This window comes from Lepidochelys kempii, chromosome 6 (assembly GCF_965140265.1).
Source record: "Lepidochelys kempii isolate rLepKem1 chromosome 6, rLepKem1.hap2, whole genome shotgun sequence".
Lineage (NCBI taxonomy): Eukaryota > Metazoa > Chordata > Testudines > Cheloniidae > Lepidochelys > Lepidochelys kempii.
The window spans coordinates 39,541,233-39,564,008 of NC_133261.1; the positions used below are offsets into that span (position 1 = coordinate 39,541,233).

Genomic DNA, 22,776 nt, shown 5'->3' on the forward strand with positions numbered 1-22,776 from the left:
AATAAATATATTTTACAAGCAAACAATCAAACCACAATCCTGGGCAGAAATAATATCATAGTCTCAATATTTAGCAATTTAATTTATTTTTAAATTGTGATCTAATTAATAGTTTAAAAGGTCTGTTACCACTAAAGTCCTTGCAACTCATAGGACTTAAAGATATTTTAAAATACATAAAACAAAGTGTATGTTAATTGTGTTCATGGTTAAATCCATTTTAGCCTGAGCAAAAGCATTACAATTTACTGATAAGGTGAAATTATACAGTGAATAAATACTGTTTAATGTCATAAAACAGAATAGGCTAATGGTTGTCAATCAGGACCTGCTAAATCTTCCTACTGTACATTTATAAGAGTCAATATGCTCATGGTTTCAGATGCTGATTCTGAAGAATATGCTACAAAAATAGAGTGTTTTTATGAATTCAGTGTAATGGTGAGGCCCGAAAAGATCCGACTCTGAATAAAAACATCTACTTTTAAGAAAAAAAAAGTAAAAAAGTATATTGTTTATTTGTACGGTAGCCCAGTGCACAATTCTTGTGATCATGTGTCCTGAAACTTAAAGGCACATTGAGATGTGCAATTCAAAAGGATATTAATTCCCATTACCATTTATACACTGGAGATACCTCATGTCAATGCATTTTCTCTTTATTCCTTGTTTAGCTGAAAAGCTGAATATTAGGATGTGTTTGTGTGGACAAAGCAAATACTTGGTTCATTCTAAGCTCAGACATGGGGGTGGGAGAGAGAGGGTTTGAACTACAGTATCATAAGCCTTTTTTACATACAGTATTAGTGTTGGTTATATTTAGCATATGCAAACTGACAGAAAATTGACATTAATTTCTTAAGATTTCAAATTAAATGCTAAAAGTTGTAAATACTTATGAACCAACCTTTTCCAGGGATTCACTCTGCAAGTCCTCTAGACTACTTGACATTTTTTTCTGTGGAACCCTTAGAAAGTATAAAATAATGATATTGGAAAATTAAAACAACAACAACAACAACTAATACAAAATAATGTCTGTGGAATCATATACATTATCAAGATGGTACAAAAATGGTGGGATAACACTCTGGGAATAATCTGCAATTGATAGAAATCTTTAAAACCACCAAAACTACAAAAACTGGCAAAGTCACCTGTAGATTACTGGTGAACTAAGTGTTCTGTAGATTTCAGTTAATCTTGGTGATAAGTATCTCAAGTAATATTGTTCTTACCTACTTCTGCTTTCCAAGGATTCCTCATGTGGAGAAATAAGGTTATTTGAAGGAACTGGAATGCTTCCACTGTTAATCAGAATAATATAGCTTGTTGTAAGTGTTATGTGCTATGTACACCTGTTAATCAATGACGTTGCTAAGTCAGCACTATACGCGTACACAACAAGCAGTGTGTCCTCATCTGACCGCATATTGTTAGCTTTGTAGGAACAGGCAAGAATAAATGTAAATATCTGAATATGTTATTTAGACCTAGGACAATTTACAAAACTAGTGTGTTACCTGATTTCTAGAGTTTTTTGTGGCAGTAAAGACTCCATAGTTGGTGACAATTCTCCTGGAGGTACCTGTGAAAAATATGAGTCCAAGTTTGTGATTCTAGTCCATGTGTGTTTGAATCTCAAAACTAACCCACCAAACAACACATATGTACAAATACATTAATCTAGAGCCAAATTCTGCCCTGAGTTATTCTCTTGGAACCATAGTGAGATCAATCATATAGACCATCTCTGATATGGTGGAGTTAAAAGAAGAATTTACTCCTAAACAATATATTTGTTAAATACCTCGGGTTTAAGTAATTCTGCTTGGTGCTTATTCATGAGATTCCACTTCTTCAAACTTGCCTCAAGTTCCTCTTCACTGCTACCAGACAGAATTTTCTCTGAAGAGCCTGGAAGAGTGAAAGGATAGAAATGCTTAAATAGACTAACTGGCTAAATGAACATTTGTTGGGTTCCTATATATTCCTTCTGCTTAAAAAGCAACTATCCTATACAGTATTTTTAAGTGAGATTTTAAAGTGGAGCACTATATCTATATGTAAATAAAATAAACTGAATATTATTTTGTTTTTGTCACTGTACATGCTACATTTCTCTTACTAAAAGGCACATGTGTTAGAATAAGCATTCTCTATCACAATCCAGTTTCTCATACTTCATTCAAAAGTGAAGTTATAAGATGGCACTTATTTAAATACAGAAATGTACCCTGAAATTCTGGTACTCACAATCCAGTGTCATTTTATCCTGACACAGAAGATTAGTAATGATGATCAGTAATTATTCACATTTCAACAGAACACATCTCATTAAATTCTCTATTTTCCAGCTCATCAATCTACAGAGTACTTTTTTTTTTTTAAACCACAGCAGTTGCTGGATCTCTGAGTCCCCTTGGGAGAGTCCCTCCACCCTAATCTGACGATGCTGCACAGAACTAACAAATATTTCCCAGCATTCATTTAACATTAGTGACCGAGCACTTAAGCTAATTCAGAATGAAATAAATCCATGTCACATGTCAAAGCAGCCTTTAACTCTGACACAGAAGTCTGCAGGGTAGATGTATGCAATTGGAAGCATAGCAGCCTTTAAATCTGAAACAGAAGCTGAAGTGGAAGAAGAGACACTTTTCTTTCTGAGTTATGTTCTCTTCTAGGCCTTTGAGTAGAGCAAGGTTTCCTTTGAGATTTATCCTGTTATAACAGCTAATTTCAATAACTGCTGCAGAAATATAGAAAGTATCAAATTACAGCCAAGTCTTGACTTGGAACTTGTTCAAAGAGTGTCTGAACAGATCTTGTGCATGTGTGCGCCTTTACAAAGATCGATAAATGGAATAATATTGACACAGAACATGCAGTACTTTAAAATTTCCACCATGAAAGCTGTTCTCTCAGGGCAATTCTAGGAAAGAAGTGAAGTACTCAAAAGGCATTGTTATTGTTGATAACAATATAATCTCAGACATACAATCAGTAATTTACAGCAAGACGTAGTACATTTTTAGGTTTCTCTGCCATAAGCATACGAGTCTGAGGATAATATTAAGTGATGTGAATTGAACCCAGCTGATATGAACTGTAAAACAGTTGCTTTTTCATTTCACTATCTTTTACTAGCTGATCTATACAGCCTATGATCACTAACAGATACAAAAGAAACCTGTCTTCAACAGTGCTGTTCAAAGAAAAGGATTTATATTTATTAGTGGACATGAGGCAGACTTGGAGGATAAAATAGAAGTTACACAGCTATGTGTAACTTTGTAATGTTTTTTCTTTTGCCTTAATATGAGCTACTTTGTATTTTGCAAGAAGATCTGTCTCTGAATATGCTTTGAAGCTCTTCCCCATATAAACAGCCCAGATTTTTCTAGGAAAAAACCCAACCCAACCCTAAAAACCAACACAAACCCCTAGGACAGCTCCAGTCTTAGGATCTTCCTCTGAAATATCTTTTCAGTTCTTTGGTGGTACTTCTTCAGATAATAAAGTTTTCTCTGGAGCAAACAACCAAATGCAGTACATTATAATGTACCAGACTTCTCTGAAAATAAACAGGAGCTATGAAAACTTGTGTTCACTTGAGACACAATTCTGAATTCTGGAAAAAACAAGGATATCTGGTCAATTTATTTTTCACATTATTCTATACTTAATTATTTTAAAAACTTTCTCCAAATGTTTTGTATTTAATTATAGAAAATTGAATCACTGCAAAAGGACTCATAAGAGTTTCATTATGTCTCTGGAAAGTGTTATAATTATGTCAAACAAAATACTGCCTAACAACAGCAGACCCTATTCAGCTAAAAAAATGCGTGATAGGTCAGAAAACATGAAAATTGCTTTCAGCTTTTCTTTTGTCTTTCAAGTCTGCTGAAAAAGAAGACTACTCTGGCTGCTATGTTGACCTGCTCTTCAGATCTCACAATGTTGTGTTAATAAGTAGTAAAGGAATAATATTGTAGGCAAACTCATTCACGACCATATTACGGATCATATGAGACCTTCCAAATGCAACCTAACACCATAGATTCTGGAACTAGGGGTGCTGCCACATCCCCTTGCTTGAAATGGTTTCCATTATATACAGGGTTTACAGTTTGGTACAATGGCTGTCAGCACCCCCACTATAAAACCTGTTCCAGGACCCCTGCCATTAAATGCAGGGAAAACGTAAAGCTTGGTGTTCAGTAAAATTTCTAATGTTGGTAATGGTACCAACTTAGGGTCTGACCCACAGCTCACGGAAGTCAACTGAAGATTCCCATTAATTTCAATGGGCTTTGGATTAGGTCCTTAAAATGTGCATTTTTTTTAAAAGAGAAATTGCTTTGCTTATGGCTTGGTGTTACCTTCATGGCTCTGCTATTCTAAATGCAGACAGGATGGATGATATTTCCTAATCAGATGGGCTAATATTTCATGGTGGATAAATCTGTTTACTAAAATGTCAACTATCCCTCATTTACCTGACTGAGGTGGTTGGATCATAATCCCCTATGGAAAACTATTGCCAGCTACATTAAGCCTTGCTGCTGCCACAAGGATAGACTATTTCCCAGTTTATTTGGACTACTGTGCATTATTACCTTGTTAGGTTCAGGAGACAGCCAGCAAACCTGCTGTTGTTGACTGAGCCCTTGTGATGTGAAGTGGAAGGTTATTTGGTGTTGCCACAAAGTGTGGCTTCCTATGGGCATGTCCTCAACTGTTGTTAATTATCATAGCTTCATTGATGTCAGTGGAGCTATGATAATAGAGATAGTCTAAAAGTGAGACTACCCTAAAACACCTATTCCATTCTCAACATAAGTGATGCAATGGACAAGGATGATCCCCAACCACCTCCTAATTAATTAAGTAGTGTTTTGCAATAGATTGATAAGGCTGTAGTTTTTTTCTCATATCAGCGTTTGCCCAAGTAGTCAGCTGTGAATATTTGGTTTGGAAAAATTTACTATACTCATTTAACAAATCATCATATGCAAAGAAAAAAAAAAGGTTCTCTTAACACCGTTCAGTTGCATCTGAGAATGAAGTTCTTTGTAATGAACCTACTGTAAAAACACTACTTACATCAAGGAAAACAATGGCCGGTTCAGAAACATTGCTCCCATAATTCTAGCTTGCTCTTTGACAACTGATCATTTTTGCTGCACTTGGAATTAAGCTGATATGGAAGAAATCTGAATAGTATTAACTATAGTCTGACTTATCATCATCATCCCGTTAAGGTCTCCTGGAGCCATTTTGCACTGCTGAAATTTGTGTCTTATTATTAATAAAAGAAGAATATAATTAAAAGAATTAAAGCATCTAGTCATGCACACTCCAAACCTACGTTAACACAAGCGCTTATTGCTTTTGCACCCTCTTCTTCTCACTTCTGTTATAACCACTGCTGATCTTGCCTTTAGACCAGGGGTCGGCAACCTTTCAGAAGTGGTGTGCCAAGTCTTCATTTAGTCACTCTAATTTAAGGTTTCGCGTGCCAGTCATACATTTTAACGTTTTTAGGTCTCTTTCTATAAGTCTATAATATATAACTAAACTATTGTTGTATGTAAAGTAAATAAGGTTTTTAAAATGTTTAAGAAGCTTCATTTAAAATTAAATTAAAATGCAGAGCCCCCCGGACCGGTGGCCAGGACCCGGGCAGTGTGAGTGCCACTGAAAACCAGCCTGCGTGCCGCCTTTGGCACGCATGCCACAGGTTGCCTACCCCTGCTTTAGACTCTGAGCTTTATTTGGGCAGAGTTTTTGTACCCTGTAAGAAACGGGGTCCTAATTCTTACTGGGATTCCTGAGTGCTAGTCTAAAAACAAACAATAAATCTGATTGACTGAGAAGCGCTCTCGTGTTAAGGAATCCTAATGACACCATTTAGAGCAACACAGAATTTCAGAATTACATTCCAACCTGCTATTAAATGACATAAAACAAACTTTTAGGTTACAACTTTCAAAACTAACTAAGGGAATCAGCCACACGTCTATATGAATGGGAGTGGTTGTGGCTAAATCTCCTAATCAGTTTTGACCCTAGTTTTATGATGTGTAGTATAGCATGTTAACCAAAATTAAATGTCTAGAATGTTACAGATGAAAATGATAATTTGCCTTAAACAGATTCTTTTTTTATGCCTTATCGTGTGGCCCTCTTTTTATGCCTTATTAAGGATTATTCATTACAGAACATACAGTATTCAGGAAGACCACACATCAAACATTATCCACAACACTTATTTTACCATGAGCCGCTATCATTATCTCCTTCACCCTTCTGTACTGGCTTAGCAACACTGTTAACTCCTCTATTCGACGGTCCTGCAAAAAAACATTAAATGGAATTCACATTCAAAGTGCCAAATTTAATACCATTACATTTGTACCTACAGTAAATTATACATATTATTAATAGCTATACATTCACTGTGATGCCTGGGGATTTGTGCCTATTCTTAATAGGAATCATGTCCAGAATCTCATGTGCCTTATATAGAACATTTATTCCTCAACTTTTAAGCTGGCATTGTACATACAATTTGCTGAAATGTATAAATTAGTATATTTTAAAAACCCAGATTAATTTGATACCAATGACAAATCAGTTATTTACAGAGGCATAACGATAAAGACATTTGGTTTGATTTTCGTGAGTCATGGAACTGAATCCTCCGCTGTTCTGGAGCAGCACTTGATTTACCTTTTTCACCAGCTCATCTCCCCACAACCCTAAAGTCATAACTTAGAGCAGCCCTACAGCTGTGTTAAGTTACATTGGCTTGATTGATGGGGATCACTGAAGTACAGTGTGACCTGGCCACATCCCCTTCCTACATTCAGCATGCTCCCACACGGTGGGCCAGGAGGAAATGGTATAGAGTCAGATATGACAGCTATATTCTGTCTGAGGATTTCCCCTTACTGAAAATCCCCAGTTTGCCCACTTAAGGCCAGATTTTCAAAAACCGCAACAGCTCTCCCTTAAATTTAATCTTTTGAAAATCTGGCCACTTCAATAAGACATCTGAATGGGAGCACTGAGCTTAACTGGACAATCTGGCTTCAACTGTGGGTGCCAAGTTCTTTTGAAAAATCTATCCTTCGTTATTAGTCCCACTTGCTCTGCTATAATAGCACAAAGCCAATTTAGTGGGGCTGAGTATCTGGCCCAACATCCCCTTTTCTTCTTCCTGAAGTTGCAGCCATTAGAGTTGAAGAGCAGAGGAGAGGAAAAAACAGCACAGCGGAATGAAGAGCTGACCAGTTGGCCTATCCCTTTGGGTATCAGATGTATTTGGGGCTTGGACAGTGAATGATGAAAGACACCACTGACTGATTTGCTCTAATAATGTTCCCTCCCTCCCCAAAGAATTTAATCTGACAAACAGTGTAAAGATTCTCAGCTGTTCAGGTATGTAGACTATGCAGTTTCTATCTAAGCTGCCCCTCCCTTGCTCCCCCCACAGAGAACTTAGGATAAAAGTAATGACTTTCCACCATGAAATGCACAGGCCTCTATCCTAAGAGTTAAAGGAAAATCTCCACAAACACTAGTAGTAGGGCTTAATTCCCCTTCATAGACCAGTTGCAAGAGAGCAAGGCAACCGAGGGGGTCTGATTCAATGCAGCAGAGAACAAAAATGTACATGCCACCAACTAGTACACTCCTCAACGAGAGACCAAGGTTTATTGACAAGAAAAACAGCCTCTATGTAAGGATGGACTTCATTGCTCTCTGCTGGAATTTGCACAGGGTCTCATAGCAGTCCAGAATGGCAACATTAATTTCTCTCCCCCACCCACAACAAAACAGTAAATTGGAGACATGGAAGGTAGGAGTTTGCCAGGTAGGAGAAGAGAAGGTGCTGCTGCTGCATGCCCTAGGAAGTCTACAAAAAACAGAACTGGGCTTATAATAGAAATCCAGCTTTTACCATAACTATGGAGACAGTAGGGTCTCTCTATAATGAAAAGCAGAGACTGGAATATCCTCTCCAAAACAGTGTGCATACATCTCAAACCCAAACAGAGGTATCCAGCAACTTTCAAAAAAAATTAAGCATCTGATTTCTTTACTTGCTGTCCTAAATGGCACATGCAGCCACATTATTCAAGATGGCTGCTTTACACACAACAGCCATGTACCCCTATACTGGCCACTACTCAGCTTTTTAAACACTCCATATGTGCTAATGGAATGGGCTTCCTGTCCCTGTGAATACAGCCCCTGAGACTAGATAGTGAGCAAAGATATTTGATGTTCCTCTTGGAATGCAAAATGTTACACAGACTGGTAACAGCTCTGCTAAAAGATAATGCCACATCTTTTATTGTCTGGATGTAAATTTTGGCTTTTTGACCATTTAAACAGCACAGCCTGTTATGAGTCATGTTCATTTATGGGGTGCTTAATTCTCTAGAATTATCATTTGCCCTTTCAATGTTCCCTGCTTCCATATGAGGGTGTGTATTAAGAGGCTACTTACCCACACCTCACATCTATTGACATGTACTAACAACTTACTAATGCACACCCTGGCCTGCCTTTTTCTATTATGGTGTCCTAATTGTAATTTTCTTAAAAACCTCAATTAAAACCCACCAAACTTTAATTTTTATTTATTTATTTTTTTGCAAGAGTCAGAAACAACTTAAACAATAAGTAAAGGGGATTTGAAGCTGCTCAGCATCTTGCAGGATTGTGCCTTAAAACCTCCCACTCAAATATAGTTCAGAAGAACTAGCACATAGCAGCGGAATCCAAGGGTAGGAACATTGTTCTATTTAAAGGTGTTGTCGAATTATTTTTTCTAATGTTTCTCTTGGCTTTTCCTGGACTTTTCTGGCTCTCTCCCCCCATGAATTCAGTTTCACACTCAAGGGTCACTCTCAACTCACTCTCTGTTGCAGAATCTAAACTGACAGTGTCAAAGCACTCCTGATTCAGATTCTGTAATGGAAAGCTATGTAAGGGTGGCTGGAGGGCTACAAAGTGTTTCTGAAAGGTCAGTGAACCTTAGAAGGCAGAGAAGGAGGGATGCCTGTAACCCTAGATCTCTGTTCCAGAGGCAAAAGAGCTCCCAGATGACAATCCCAGGCATTTTAAAGATGCTGCAGCTGGGGGTGGTGGGGAAAGGCAGCATCACACTTTCAAGGTTAGCCACATAGGTCCCATAACCCCATGCGACACCAGGCAACTCACTGTGATGCTGGCCTTATGAAAAGCAGCATTTTAGATCATTGCAGAGATGCAATAAATTATACCTTCTAGATAGACCTCCATTATTACTGCAAAGGGGCAAGTTAATCCTAACCGTTTCCTCACCTTTTCTTCATTTGCAGCTAGTAACGATTCCATTCCTATCTTCAGTCGTTGAACTTCTTGATCTAAAATAGTTTTTAAAATGTTAAGAGAAAAATGTTTATTATATTTAACCTAGATTTAGTCATTTCTGTTCTATTCTACTTAGTTTCTTATACAGGGCCTATCACTGGGCCATCTGAGTGCCCAGTACATAGTATAAGTAAAGTTAAACTGTGACAATCACACTTTTTGGAAGTCTCTTCAACTACAAATAGTTCAGGCTTGCCAATTGCTGTGATATTAAAGGTGCTACGTATAATGAGTACTATATAATGGTTTTAGTTTTAAACATTTTATTTTCCTAAAAATTTGTGTGGTAAAGATTTGACATCTGTTTCTCTAGAGATTTGAGAGGTTCCTCTGTGTCATATTTATGGAAATAATTTTAAAAGAAGTTACCTTCCAGGTGGGGAGAATGATCTATAGTTTACATGTGGTTAAAGAATATATGTGAAGCCTGAAGATCAACAACAAAAACAAATAATAAAAAAGGAAGCCAGACATTCTGCAGTAATTCTGAATGTCTTCTTGTAGTCTTCACTGCACAAGGAAAAGATTTCCGTGGACTCCAGGATCTATTAAAAACTTTCTAAATTTGAATAATTGAATAAAATCTGTGACAAAAATGCCAACAGTGAATCCAGAGCTATACCATACATATCACAATCTTTACAGTGCAAGATTTGTAGGTTCTTTATGAAAGTGCATAGACAAAAATTGTGTGTCTTCACAAACCTGTAGTTCTGGAAATTTACAGAAGTTGACAATAGGATTTCTTAACTAATCATAGGCACAAATCTGCCATCAGTTCTCCATGTACTTCTTCCACAAACTATCCCACATCCCCATTTGTACTAACCAAATGTAGATGAACAAGCAGAGCCTAAAAGTATTTTATCTGTTGTAGCTTCCCTGCAAGGAACACACTCCTGGACATTTTTAAATTGATGTATTTGGTTCACAAAGAACTGTGCTACCAGTACCCAAAGACAGTGATATAATGGATAAGGAAATGGGAAAAAATTAGCGTTGCAAAAGGCATTATTAGTAAACCTTTTTACAACGAATAGTTCAAGGTTGAACATTCAAGCTTCACATTCAAATTGTTTATAAATATTTTAATTATTAATTTCAGTTAGTTATTGCCAGTTCCATACATTTTGCAATGGTTGGCTATGAGTAATATATTAACAAACATTCAAATGAAGGTATTGCAAACATGTTTCTCATGCAGAAAATAGCATTTAGTCCACATGTGAGATGCACTAACACAATTAAATCAAAACAAATACAAAAACCACCAAGCAGTGAGCAAGCAATCAGACAGGTTTAAAAAGAAAGCCGCTTTTTTAGAAAAAGCTTTAAAAAAATCAACCCGGAACTAATTTTCATTCATCGCTATTCGACTTTCAAAAGAACCATGTCAAGGTATTTTGATCACTTTTAAAATAAACTTTATTCTCACTCTTTGTAATAACCCCAAACAAGTCTGAATGAAAATCTATTTCCTTACCACAATGTTTTCCCCCTTATTTACCTCAATGGTAAAAAGAAGAAGCCGGCTTTCAAACAAAACTATCTCCCCAAAACCACAAAGAGAAAAATGAAAAGAAACACATGCACAAAACTACTATCACATTGGGTTTACATGCAAATAAAAAAAATGAAGGTCAAAACTAAGGCCTTTTAACCTTGACAGTGTCCTTTTCAAGTCCAGCTATTTGATTTAGCAACCTATGAGATTTCATATTTGTTTGAAGTGATAAATCAGACTCAAGCTTTAAGCAGGGCTAATAGCTGTCTGCTTGCTGCAAACAATGAAATATTTGTCTCATGTACATTATGATAAAGCAACTGAATGTAAACAGACATTAAATTATTGCTGCAGAAGTGCATTTTAGCTATAATTTGTGTGAAAACGAACATTAAGAAAATGCCAAAAGTGAATCTCGAGGCTTACGTTTTTCTTTTAGCTTTCTCCTATATAGTTCCGCTACAATGGTAAATGGTGAAAGTCAAATAAAGTTTGTAGAAAAAGCACAGATTAGATACCGTATGGCAACTTAGTCAGAATATGCATTCAAGCATAATAGGTACATCTTGACATTACTGTCCTTCAGAAGAAAACCAAAAAGTTTGACCAGAAAATTTGGCAATATTTTTAGAGGAGATGTTGCTATCACTACATATCATTCCATTCAAATATATACCAATTCAGTAGCTTCATTAGGGCACTCACAAATTTAGATCCTGCTCCTGGCTCCTCTTGGAATCACAGAGAGTTTAACCATTGACATCAGTGGGAACAGGAATGGACCCATAGTTGGAAAACTGAAAGGTGTGGCACTCTTGACTTACTGGCAGTTAATACTCATTTTTAAAATTTTTTTTGAACATCTTGTAGAAAATCTCAAATTACGCTCCTAATGGAAAAATTCCTTTTCAATTAATTGTTAAAGTTTCAAAACACTGTTAGGGAAACTGTATTTTCTAGTGTCATATACAAACCTTGTAACATTCAACATGCACAAGCTCTACAGATGACTAGCACGAGACACGGCTAATACAGTGTTAGAGCACTGCCTGAATAGGTATTCACCCCTTATGGAAGATACAACAGTAAAGGTCTAGATTGTCTCCTTCGCTTCTGGAAAAGAAGATACAGCAGTTCTCTTTGGGAGGGGGAGCAGTGCTGAGGGAGAGAGTCATGGGCCTATAGCATCATCTCCTTCTATACCCTGGTATCCGATGGAAGCTGGGTGAGGTCAACACTCATGGGAACATTGGTGAAGTTGGCTGAAAATGGAAGGGGAGTGAGGGAAGGGGACCAGTTCTTCTGTGTAGCATTGTTCCCTATTGACAGTGCAGAGGTACACGAAGGAATCTGATGGAGATTCAGTCCAACCAGGGGATGATACAGTCCTAACAAGTTATGATTTTGAATGTTTGAATACACAGGGGTTGCACATGACTATTACTGGGAAGTCATTATGACGCTGTATGATTTGAATATGACCATTTATATCATTAATATTATCACTGTTAGACAATTGCTACAAATCTTGTACAAAGTATGTCATGTAAGGTATCAATGGAAAAGTCACAATCTATCAAATATGATTACCCTGGAAGCATCTCTATTTTGCCTCTTTCCTGCTCTGATCTCTGGACCATGGTCTTACATGAAAAGGAGCATTCTAATCAATGGACTGAGGATCTTCCAATCTTATGGAAGTCACCAGAATCTTTACAAGCCAGCATTCTGTAACATCACTGCTTCAAACCTGATACAAGAACTCTGTAATGATTGTATGTATTTGATTTCCTTAACCATTTTAACTCTCTCCTTTTTCTTTAATCTTCTAAATAAACCTTTAGATTATAGGTACTAAAGGATTGGCAACATCGTGATTATTGGGTAAGATGTGAGTTATATATTGACCTGAGTATGTGGCTGATCTCTTGGGATTAGAAGAACCCTTTGTTTGATTAAATTAGTTTTAAATAACCACTCATTATACAGTCTAGTGTATGGGTGGAGAAACAAAGGGTGGGATGCCTAAGGAGACTGCATGTTAACCAGTGTGGTGAGACAGAAGTTTACTTTTGTTTGTGTCTTGGTATATCTAATAATAGAATAACCACCAGTTTGGGGGTGAGTCTGCTCTATTTCTCAGGAGGTTGTCCTGAATCTGGTATTCTCAGCTGTGATACACAGAGGCATGGTGACAATGATAAACAACAGTTTGGTAACTTTTTAAAAAGGTAACTAGAAATATCCTTTCATAGAACTTTGAGATTAATATTTTACAAATATACGGCTATAAGGAACATTAAATGGTCTTTCAATTTAGAACAAAGTTCTCTGCATTAGAAGTTTTAGTGCTCTGTGGATACCAAATTTTCTTACTTGGCCAGTCAGTAGAGCATTCTTTCCCCCATCCCCCCAAAAACGGTAGAAAGCAGTACTGTTGTGTCTCCTTACATTGCTTTAAATGCTGAGCAGTTTCTGCTTCACAGAACGGAAGACAAATGTTTTCATTTCAGCTTTGATTTCTCCCCTATCCATTCTTACCTCTTTCTGCAATTTCATTATGTACCAAGGTCCTGGAGAGCTGACTCTGTAAACGTTCAATTTCTGCATCTTTGAGAGCTAACTGCTCCTGAAGCTGGGCTATTTCAGCCTGAAAGAACAGAACAGAAATTCAGAATGTCACCATCATTGGATATCCACTCATTCTCAATTCCCAGACAAAAAGTCACTTCACTTGACTCCAGGCCCTGATTGATACCTTCTTTTAATATTATGAAACTCTTAGATCCTTAACAATGCCACCTATCCTGCAGGAAGGATATTTCTTTTACAGGTACTCACTGTTTTTCAATGGTATTAGCCCTGCAGAGCACGAAATATGATGGTGGGATTTTAAGGATTCAGAACTGTACAGCCTGATCAAATTCAATCAGGCTGTTTCCTTGGTAAGTAATCTGGGAATAGACAGAAAGCATTAAGGGTAGTTGTTTTCCTAACAGTTTGTACAAGGCTTTACATGGGCCAGCAATATAGTGCTAAAAGGGAACTCTCAGTCATTTGCAACAGCTACTCCAAGAGAACAGAATATTTTCCCAAACTTTACCCACATTTTGAAAGAGAACCCTGCATTTTTCAGCATAGTCATGGGTCACTTTTATTATGTTAATTGTATGTTTGGATTAGGTGTAGCTTCTACTATTGTGATACAATATTTCTGCATCCATCATATTAAAAAAGATAAATAATCAAATACAAGAAAAGTGTCCTGGGTTGACTTCTACTAAGTTTGACCACCGCTGTCAGACATTTGGGAAAACTTGCTCTTACCTGCATCAGATATTTTAGATGGCAATTATGGCAGAAGTAATGCATGGGCGGAAAACCAACCATTCATATGGATCAAACACAATAGTTAATTTACACACATCATATGTGTGTAAGGCTGCCCTTATGACTGGGTAAAATCTCACACACTAAAACTTCACAAAAATCCAGCAGGGACAGAAATACAGACTTGCCCAACTGGCAACATAAGGAGACTATTATCTCATGTTAGTCCGTCTGAGAGCAGCTGGCTATCTGAGAAAGAGGCATCATTTTTCAGATTTTTGTACATCTTTAGAAGCACTTAAAGTATTTGTCTTAGTAAAAATTTACTGTGATCTATCTATGACATTTCTAATAGACAAAACACTTTAGTATCTAGCATCTTGAACGTAAGGTGTTACTAGGTCCTCAAGACATTATAGTTAAGAAAAACCCATGATGTGACAGGGAAGAAGGGGAGATATTTAGTTTAGTAGGTGAAAACACATTTTGACATGAAGGAGCAGGCAGCTGGGTGGCAGCAAAGGCTCACCATTTCTGCCATCAAATCCCCATGGAATATAGGAATTCAGCTTACTAAACCTCTGAATGATTACCATGCGTTCTTAGTGACTAATGTGCTTTATATATCCCAGCCAGGGAGATATTTCAAATTTTTATTTCAGTAGCTGGAGCAATAGGAAGACAGAAGTGCAGACTTCCTAATAGCAGATTTGGACTTGTCTCCTCAACCCCATTCTTCAATCTTGGTTTCTCCTAAAAACTCTCATCTTTCCTCTTTTACTCAATTGCATATAATCACCACAGTTAATTTTCCTCTTCCTTTCTCTGCACTTATATTCCTTTCGAGTCCCATATCTTCTCCCATTCACATCTCTCCAGAAGTCTATTTCTCTCTCCGCCCCCTTTCCTCTGCCTCCACACTCCTCCACTTTTCCCTTTCACAGTCATCATCTCTGAAGATAATAGACCACACATTGTTTTGACAAAACATTTACAAAAGACCTAGAAAGTTCATTGTCACTGTTTCAGAAGATGGATTTATTATTGTGATGGAATACACCCCTGTATACACACTACTGTAATAATTTTTGTAGAAAGTATGCCTTGTAAGATATCATTTAAAAACTCATAATTTTCTGATCAGTATTGTCCTGCTAAAATATGTGTGTCAACATTGTTAAGATTCCCCTGTATGATGTTACTAGCACATGTTCCAAACCACACTGACCTGCCCAGGCAGAAGTCAGGTCTGTCCTAAACAAAGAAAGGAATGTGTGCTTGTCTTAATTTGCATTTATGCAGGAAACAGAGTCATCAACCAGGGAGGGAAAACGAAGGTAAACAAACCCCCGCAAAACCAGCAGGGATTATTCTTCCACATACTCTTGCTTCCTGACCCTCATATCAGGGCTCCTTCCGCAGAGACCAACGGCTGTTTACTTTTGTCTTCTCACACGCAGAAAATGAAGTGGGCAGGGAGAAAGAAAAAGGGGAGCTTTGGGATGTTTGTCCCTCTGTTTTTTAGTTTTAGTCCCCCTCTTGAGTTCACACCCCTCTTCCTGCCAAAGAATGGCTGCTTACCCAGGTGACTGTCCAACTGATTTTGTTAATACCTGAGGCATGCATTTGCCTTTTGTCTCTGAGGAACTGGTTTGGCTAGCTTCCCCAGATAAATATGCATTAGTAACATCATACAGTAGACTCTTATAATGTTCAATTTTGCCACACATTTTCTCAGGACAATCATGATCAGCGAATTATGATTTTTCAAATGATACCTTGCAAGATATACTTTGTACAAGATTTATCATAGTTTTGTAAAAGTGGTGAACATAAGGGTATAGTCTGTCACAGAATTATATTAGCCTTTTTTGTAACTGCATCACGTTGTTCGTTCACATTCAATCTGCGATCCACTATAACCCCCAGATCCTTTTAGCAGTATTACTGCCTAGACAGTTATTCCCCATTTTGTAGTTGTGTATTTGATTTTTCCTTCCTAAGCGTACTACTTTGCACTTATCTTTACTGAATTTCATCTTGTTGATTTCAGACAAATTCTCCAATTTGTCAAGGTCATTTTGAATTCTAATCCTGTCCTCCAAACTGTTTGCAACCCCTCCTAGATTTTATAATCAAACTCTTCACTCCATTATTCAAATCAATAATGAAAATGTTGAATAATACTGGATTCAGAACAGACCCCTGGAGGACCCCCATAAATACCTCCTTCCAGTTTGACAGCAAACCAGTGATAACTACACTTTGAGCACTGTCTTTCAACCAGTTTTGCACCCACCTTATAGTAATTTTATTTAGACCACAATTTCCTAGTTTGCTTATGAGAATGTCATGTGGGACTGTGTCAAAAGCTTTACTAACAATCAAAATATATCACATTTATTGTTCCCCCACACCATCCATTGGGCCAGTAACCCTGGCAAAGAAGGAAATTAGGTTGGTCTGGCATGATTTGATCTTGACAAATTCAAGTTGGCTACTACTTAGTAACCTATTATCCTCTAGATGTTTACCAACTGATCGTTTAATGTTCCAGTATCTTTCCAGCTATTAAAGTTAGGCTGACTAGTCTAACTGCCTGGATCCTCTTATTTCCCATTCTTAAAGACAGGTACTATGTTTGCCGTTCTCCAGATCTCTGGGACCTTACCCATTCTCCATGAATTCTTGAAAATAATCACTAATAATTTCAAGATTGCTTCAGCTACTTCATTAAGTACCCTTAGGGGAATTTCATCAGGTCCTGCCAACGGAATAATCTAACTTATCTAAATAGTCTTTTACTTGTTCTTTCCCTATTTTGGCTTGCATTCCTTCCCCCTTGTTGTTATTATTAATTGTATTAAAAGGTTTTTTAATCTAGTGGGGAAAGTCATAAGAACCAATGGCTGGAAGCTGAAGCCTGACAAATTCAAACTAGAAGTAAGGCAAAAATGTTTAACAAGGAGGGTAATTAACCATTGGAACAAACTTCAAAGGGAAGCCATGAATTCTCCACCTCTTGATGTCTTCAAACCAAGACTGGATGCCTTTCAGGAGTCCATGCTTTAGATGAACACAAGTTATTGGGCTCAATACTTGAATAACTGGGTAAAATCCAAGTTGATCTAATGATCTGTTCTGTTCTTACACTCTATGAAATTTACTCATGTGGTACACCAAAGCAGCTCTACATTTTTCCTTCCACTGCTGTCTCTGTCTGCATCTGTGAAACGGTGACTTTCAAGCTAGAGAACTTACTCCAGAAGCTAGTAACTGATATAGAAAGAGTAAAATAGAAAGCCTGAAAGGAAGGCTTGCTAAAATTCCTTTGTTAGCCAATATATTAGTTTTTGGGAAAAGAAAAAGAGAGGAGAATGGGGTGGCAGGACGAGTAAAAATCCTAAGTAAAAGGATAGCAAAACTTTAAAGGCAAAATCTGCATTCAACAGATTGTTCAAACAAAATCTTATTTTATAGTCATCAGTGAAATATATTAAATGTTAAAAAAAGAGTAAATATTGAGGGAAAAATAGGGAGTATCCACTTCCAGGTTGGAAAAAGTCTGTCCTTCATAAGTGCTAAATTTAATGCTTACTTTGGTTGCTTTTAATTTCCATTCATATTGGGTTCGTTCATTTTCCAGCTCTTCTACTTTAATTTTGAGATGTTTGAGTTCCTGAAGCAAACCCTGCAAAAGAAAAAGATAAAGAACAGCTAAAGAAAGAGCTCAACCAAGTATTTGTTTTCTAAGGACACAAATTAAGGCTCATCCATGACACACTCCAGGGAATGTGGAACCATCCATGTAAAACAAACTGTTCCTTGTTATTTGTGCACCCTAAGTTAAATAAGTGAAAACTACTTTGATTTGCTATATTATTAAGTGGAATCCTTTCTGAAACTCTCTAGCCAAAGTTATGACCAATTTTGCTTGGTTGTGTAGGAAAGATGGCGGACTCTGATGTGTTCAGGTGCATAGCAATGAAAGTAGTCAGGTTCACTTATATCCATGTTATATTGTACCAAGGGTTGCGTTCAGAGGCTCTTTAAAAAAAATCTAGAAGACTGAAATGCTGCCCAAGAGTCTCCTAAAGTTCACAGAAGGGAGAAAGTCCCCTGCTGGTAGGTATTTAAGATACCTAAAATACCAACAGATGAGGCAATATTCAGCAGACAGGCACCATACACAAACACTTTACAGACAAATAAGACTACGTCCCTACCTGAGGAGCTGATGATAGAGAGACCCGTCAGTAAATAGAAGGTTCCATGTTAATTGATACAGCCAAGAGATGCATTTACAACAACAAAAAGATTCTCGACAGCTTTATTAGGATATATCTACACGGGGAGTCTTAATGCACAGCTTTTTGCTGCATGGGTGATAACACGCCGTACACAAGCTGCACCAATAGTGTTCACACAGTTTGAAACTCCTCCAGGAACTGGTCCTCTAGAACTAGCTGCTCAGTGTCCTCCTCTTCTTCCTCACCTGTGTCATGTTTCCACTGTTGCTGAATTTCCTCCTGCTGCTGGAGGAGCTGTTGCTGCTGCCACATCCTACACTCAGCGGTGCGACCTGTGATCTCCAGAACCGAATCTGTTTGGCTTTGAGCGCTGAAATACACATCAAGCAGTCTGTGCGTACTCACAGCTGCCACCATGTTGAGCAGAGCATTTCTGGCCTCGGAAAACCAGCGTGGGCTTGGTAGGAATGAATCGTTCTTTGACCAGCAGTAGTGAGAAAATTTCAGGGTGGGAAGGGCTACATTTTTTTTTAGACAATTGCTGAACTGACCTTCGAGCTTCATCGACAGCATACCAACATGCTGTACCCAGTGTCCCTAGAAAAGCAGGTCACAATTATGCATCAGGAAGCTGGCCACTCCAGAATGCTGCTGGTTGGTGGCAAAACAATTCAACTTGGGGAGATCAACTGCTTGGGATATTCTCATGTAGGAGTGTCACGCCATGGAAAAGGTACTATTGCATCCAGTTATAAAGCTGGGTAATGCTCAGGAGACTATTGGGAACCTCATACATGCAAAGCCATCAGACTATCTAGGACAACTTATAAACCCATCTCCTATCATTTGTCCCCTCCCAGCCCCTCATTCCCCCACTACGGCACAGAACTTATGAATAAGAAGGGATAGCTCTCCATGGTGTTCTAAGGGCTGGCTGACCACCATGGTAGGATTACAGACATAAATATAGGGTAGACTGGAAGTGTACATGATCAGAACTCAGGCCTTTTCAAAGTAATGGAAGGAGGACAGTGTGGCCCCAGGAACACTATGGACATTAACAGTGTATATGTTTCTCTGGTTATTCTGGGAGACCTGTCTTAAGTCCTGCTTCCTTGGTTAATGAAGCCATTCACAGACCAGATCACAGATCAGGACAGAATGAAAGAGCTTTTTAACTACACACTCAGCAGTTGCAGAATGGTAATCAAGTGTGCATGTGGCCACCTGAAAGGGAGATGGTGCTGTTTGTGGAATACATTGGAAGCAGCAGAAAAAAGTGTGCTGAGCATTATATTAATATGTTGTGTTCTATCCAATATTTGTGAGGATAAAGGGGAACGCCTTAACCGTGGGTGGGAAGATGAGTTCCAGATCTTGCTCAGCGGTTTCAGCAGCCAGCCAAGTATCCCACAGAAAATGGAAAGACCCAGAGACATATTGTTTGGGATGCCCACTGTTCTTATTTTGAGTCTCATCCCTGCAAACGTGTGGCTATACAACCAGCCATTAGCCCCTGGAAGTGGGATTCAGGTTCACTGGGTGGTGTAAGTGGGGCCTTGTTCAAGTACTTTTGTGAAACTCCATAAATTATTTTACCATTGTTTAAAGGGATTTCTAACTTTCTTGCAGTGATGAGTCATAATATATGAATTTTAAATGGTTTTGATTATGAAACAAGAAAGAGTCATGTAACAAATCAAAAGTTAAGTTTTTACACATGCAATACTACAACAGCTTTTAAATCGAAAATATATTAAACAAAACAACAGAGCAGCCAACACTGAAAGTGCAGTGCAGTGCAGAACAGCTGGCGGGGTGGAGGTGCTTAAAAAGTTACGGGCGAGTATATGCCTTGCTTGTGTCTCTTTTGTTCGTGGGATTTCTGGGATTGAGTGCCGTGGCTCAAAGTTATCGGGGCACTGGAGGACTCAAAAGAGCTGGGCTCTCAGGTGCAGTTTTCTTCTGTGCCCAGAGGTTGACCCCTGCAAAGGGAACACTGCTCCAGGGGGGGTGGAGCGAGGTGGAGTTGCAGGTGGCCCCAGTAACTTGTATTGTCCAGGGGCTGAAGAACGTGGCTGGGTCCCACCTCTCTGGGCTGCAGCGCCTGCGTCCTAGCACCACCATACAGCAAAGCAGCTTATTTTGGCTTAATAGAGTCTCTCTGAACTGCCTCTACATCTCCCTGTCCTTTTCCACGCTTTCCCTGGTTATGGTAATGCTTTCCCTGGTGACTGTGATGTTGTCCTTGGCCGCTGCCAATGTCTTGTTTGACAGCTCCATTTTTTCCTCCTTTTGGCTCCTAGGATACTGCCTCCACCTCTCACCCATCTTGAATTTTTCTGTGGGACTCTCCTATGAGCTGCACAAACATCTTGTCTCAAGTCTTCCTTTTATGCCCCCTCAGGTTGGCCAGGCACTCTGCCATTGACAGGTCTGGCTGCAGGAGAATGGAAAAAAAACAAAGAATGGGCTATTGTTTTTTTTCCAGACAGGCCATGATAGCATTTTTAAAATATGAATTACTGACTTTTCCTCCTTGAGATTCTTCCCAATCTCGGGGGAACCTCAGAGATGATAAGCAAGATCCAAAAGTTTTTGCTGGTCTGTCCAGTTCTTTGTAAAATGGACAGCTCACATGTCTCCTGGTGGATGTCTTCCTTGCATCCCTCATTTTAAGGTGGGCCCTCCTGAGCTGTGTACTCTTTCTCCAGCACTGCTTGGTGTCCTGATCACGACACTTCATGGACATCTGCTTCAGAATTCCCACAGACAGTTCTTTATCCTGATGTCTGACCACAAGAGCTTCCAGCACTGACTCTTCTCCCAGATGGCAATGAGATGCAGAGTCTCAACATGGCTCCAAGCAGTAGCACAAGGCAAGTTGTGGGGACTGTGGAGTGGAATTGCTATAGTACTGCAAGAATACTGATCTACTCGAGCCCAGGAGCAAATGGGCAAAAGCTGGTCTCACGGCTGGTTTTAAATGGGGGAGGGTCTGTCCTGGGAACTTGATACCAGGGCAGAAGGTGCACATAGGTACATAGACAGGCCAGTAGTGGTCGACTTCAAAGCCCTGAGGGATAGCTGTTGGAGCAGTGCATGCATATGAACAAAAGATCTAACTAAATCAATTCGTAGCAAACTTAGTCCACTTTGCTAGAGGACTCCAGAGTTTTGCTGTACGTGTGGAGTTAATGCACTGTGATGCATTGCGTCATGTGTACACTAGCATTATAGAACCAGATTAACTCAACTTCAACTGGTTTTAAACCCCCAGGCAGACGAGTCGTGTCTGTTTAATTCATCAGTAGATGGACACTTCAATCTTCTCTGCTGCTGCTCAGAGTTTTCCTTTTCTTCCCTGCCTCAAAGGGGCATTGTGAAGATAAATACATTACATTTGTTAAAGATTGTAAGGGGCTCAGATACTACATTATGGGGCCCTTATAAAGTCCCTCAAATATCTAGATAAGACATATAGAGGGAACACAGAGAATACTCCGTCTCCCGTCTAACAGCCAGGGTGATTTGGTTGGGGAGGGGAGGCTCTGCTTCAAATTTATTGGACAAGTACTAGCTGAAGAGGAAAGTGATCAGGAACAGCCAGCATGGATTCACTAAGGGAAGGTCATGCCTGACTAATCTAATCGCCTTTTATGATGAGATTACTGGTTCTGTGGATGAAGGGAAAGCAGTGGATGTATTGTTTCTTGACTTTAGCAAAGCTTTTGACACGGTCTCCCACAGTATTCTTGTCAGCAAGTTCAGGAAGTATGGGCTGGATGGATGCACTATAAGGTGGGTAGAAAGCTGGCTAGATTGTCGGGCTCAATGGGTAGTGATCAATGGCTCCATGTCTAGTTGGCAGCCGGTATCAAGTGGAGTGCCCCAAGGGTCGGTCCTGGGGCCGGTTTTGTTCAATAACTTCATAAATGATCTGGAGGATGGTGTGGATTGCACTCTCAGCAAATTTGCGGATGATACTAAACTGGGAGGAGTGGCAGATACGCTGGAGGGGAGGGATAGGATACAGAAGGACCTAGACAAATTGGAGGATTGGGCCAAAAGAAATCTGATGAGGTTCAATAAGGATAAGTGCAGGGTCCTGCACTTAGGACGGAAGAACCCAATGCACAGCTACAGACTAGGGACCGAATGGCTAGGCAGCAGTTCTGCGGAAAAGGACCTAGGGGTGACAGTGGACGAGAAGCTGGATATGAGTCAGCAGTGTGCCCTTGTTGCCAAGAAGGCCAA

The 22,776-nt window shown here is 38.9% G+C and overlaps 1 protein-coding gene across 15 annotated transcripts in view; it reads right to left on the minus strand.

Moving 5' to 3' along the window:
• The window catches only part of PPFIBP2 (PPFIA binding protein 2), a 217,809-nt gene that overhangs the window by 24,384 nt on the left and 170,649 nt on the right, over window positions 1–22,776 (minus strand). For 8 of the 15 annotated variants that reach the window (XM_073347678.1, XM_073347667.1, XM_073347668.1 and 5 more), the window contains 9 exons: window positions 17,868–17,960; window positions 13,481–13,589; window positions 11,366–11,398; window positions 9,367–9,428; window positions 6,287–6,362; window positions 1,811–1,917; window positions 1,524–1,588; window positions 1,239–1,307; window positions 908–968 (listed from right to left, as the gene is read on the minus strand). In XM_073347678.1, the coding sequence (XP_073203779.1) occupies window positions 908–968; window positions 1,239–1,307; window positions 1,524–1,588; window positions 1,811–1,917; window positions 6,287–6,362; window positions 9,367–9,428; window positions 11,366–11,398; window positions 13,481–13,589; window positions 17,868–17,960 (675 nt within the window). The remainder of the gene's footprint in view (window positions 1–907; window positions 969–1,238; window positions 1,308–1,523; window positions 1,589–1,810; window positions 1,918–6,286; window positions 6,363–9,366; window positions 9,429–11,365; window positions 11,399–13,480; window positions 13,590–17,867; window positions 17,961–22,776) is intronic. The other 7 variants (XM_073347677.1, XM_073347675.1, XM_073347671.1 and 4 more) reach the window with 3 other exon arrangements.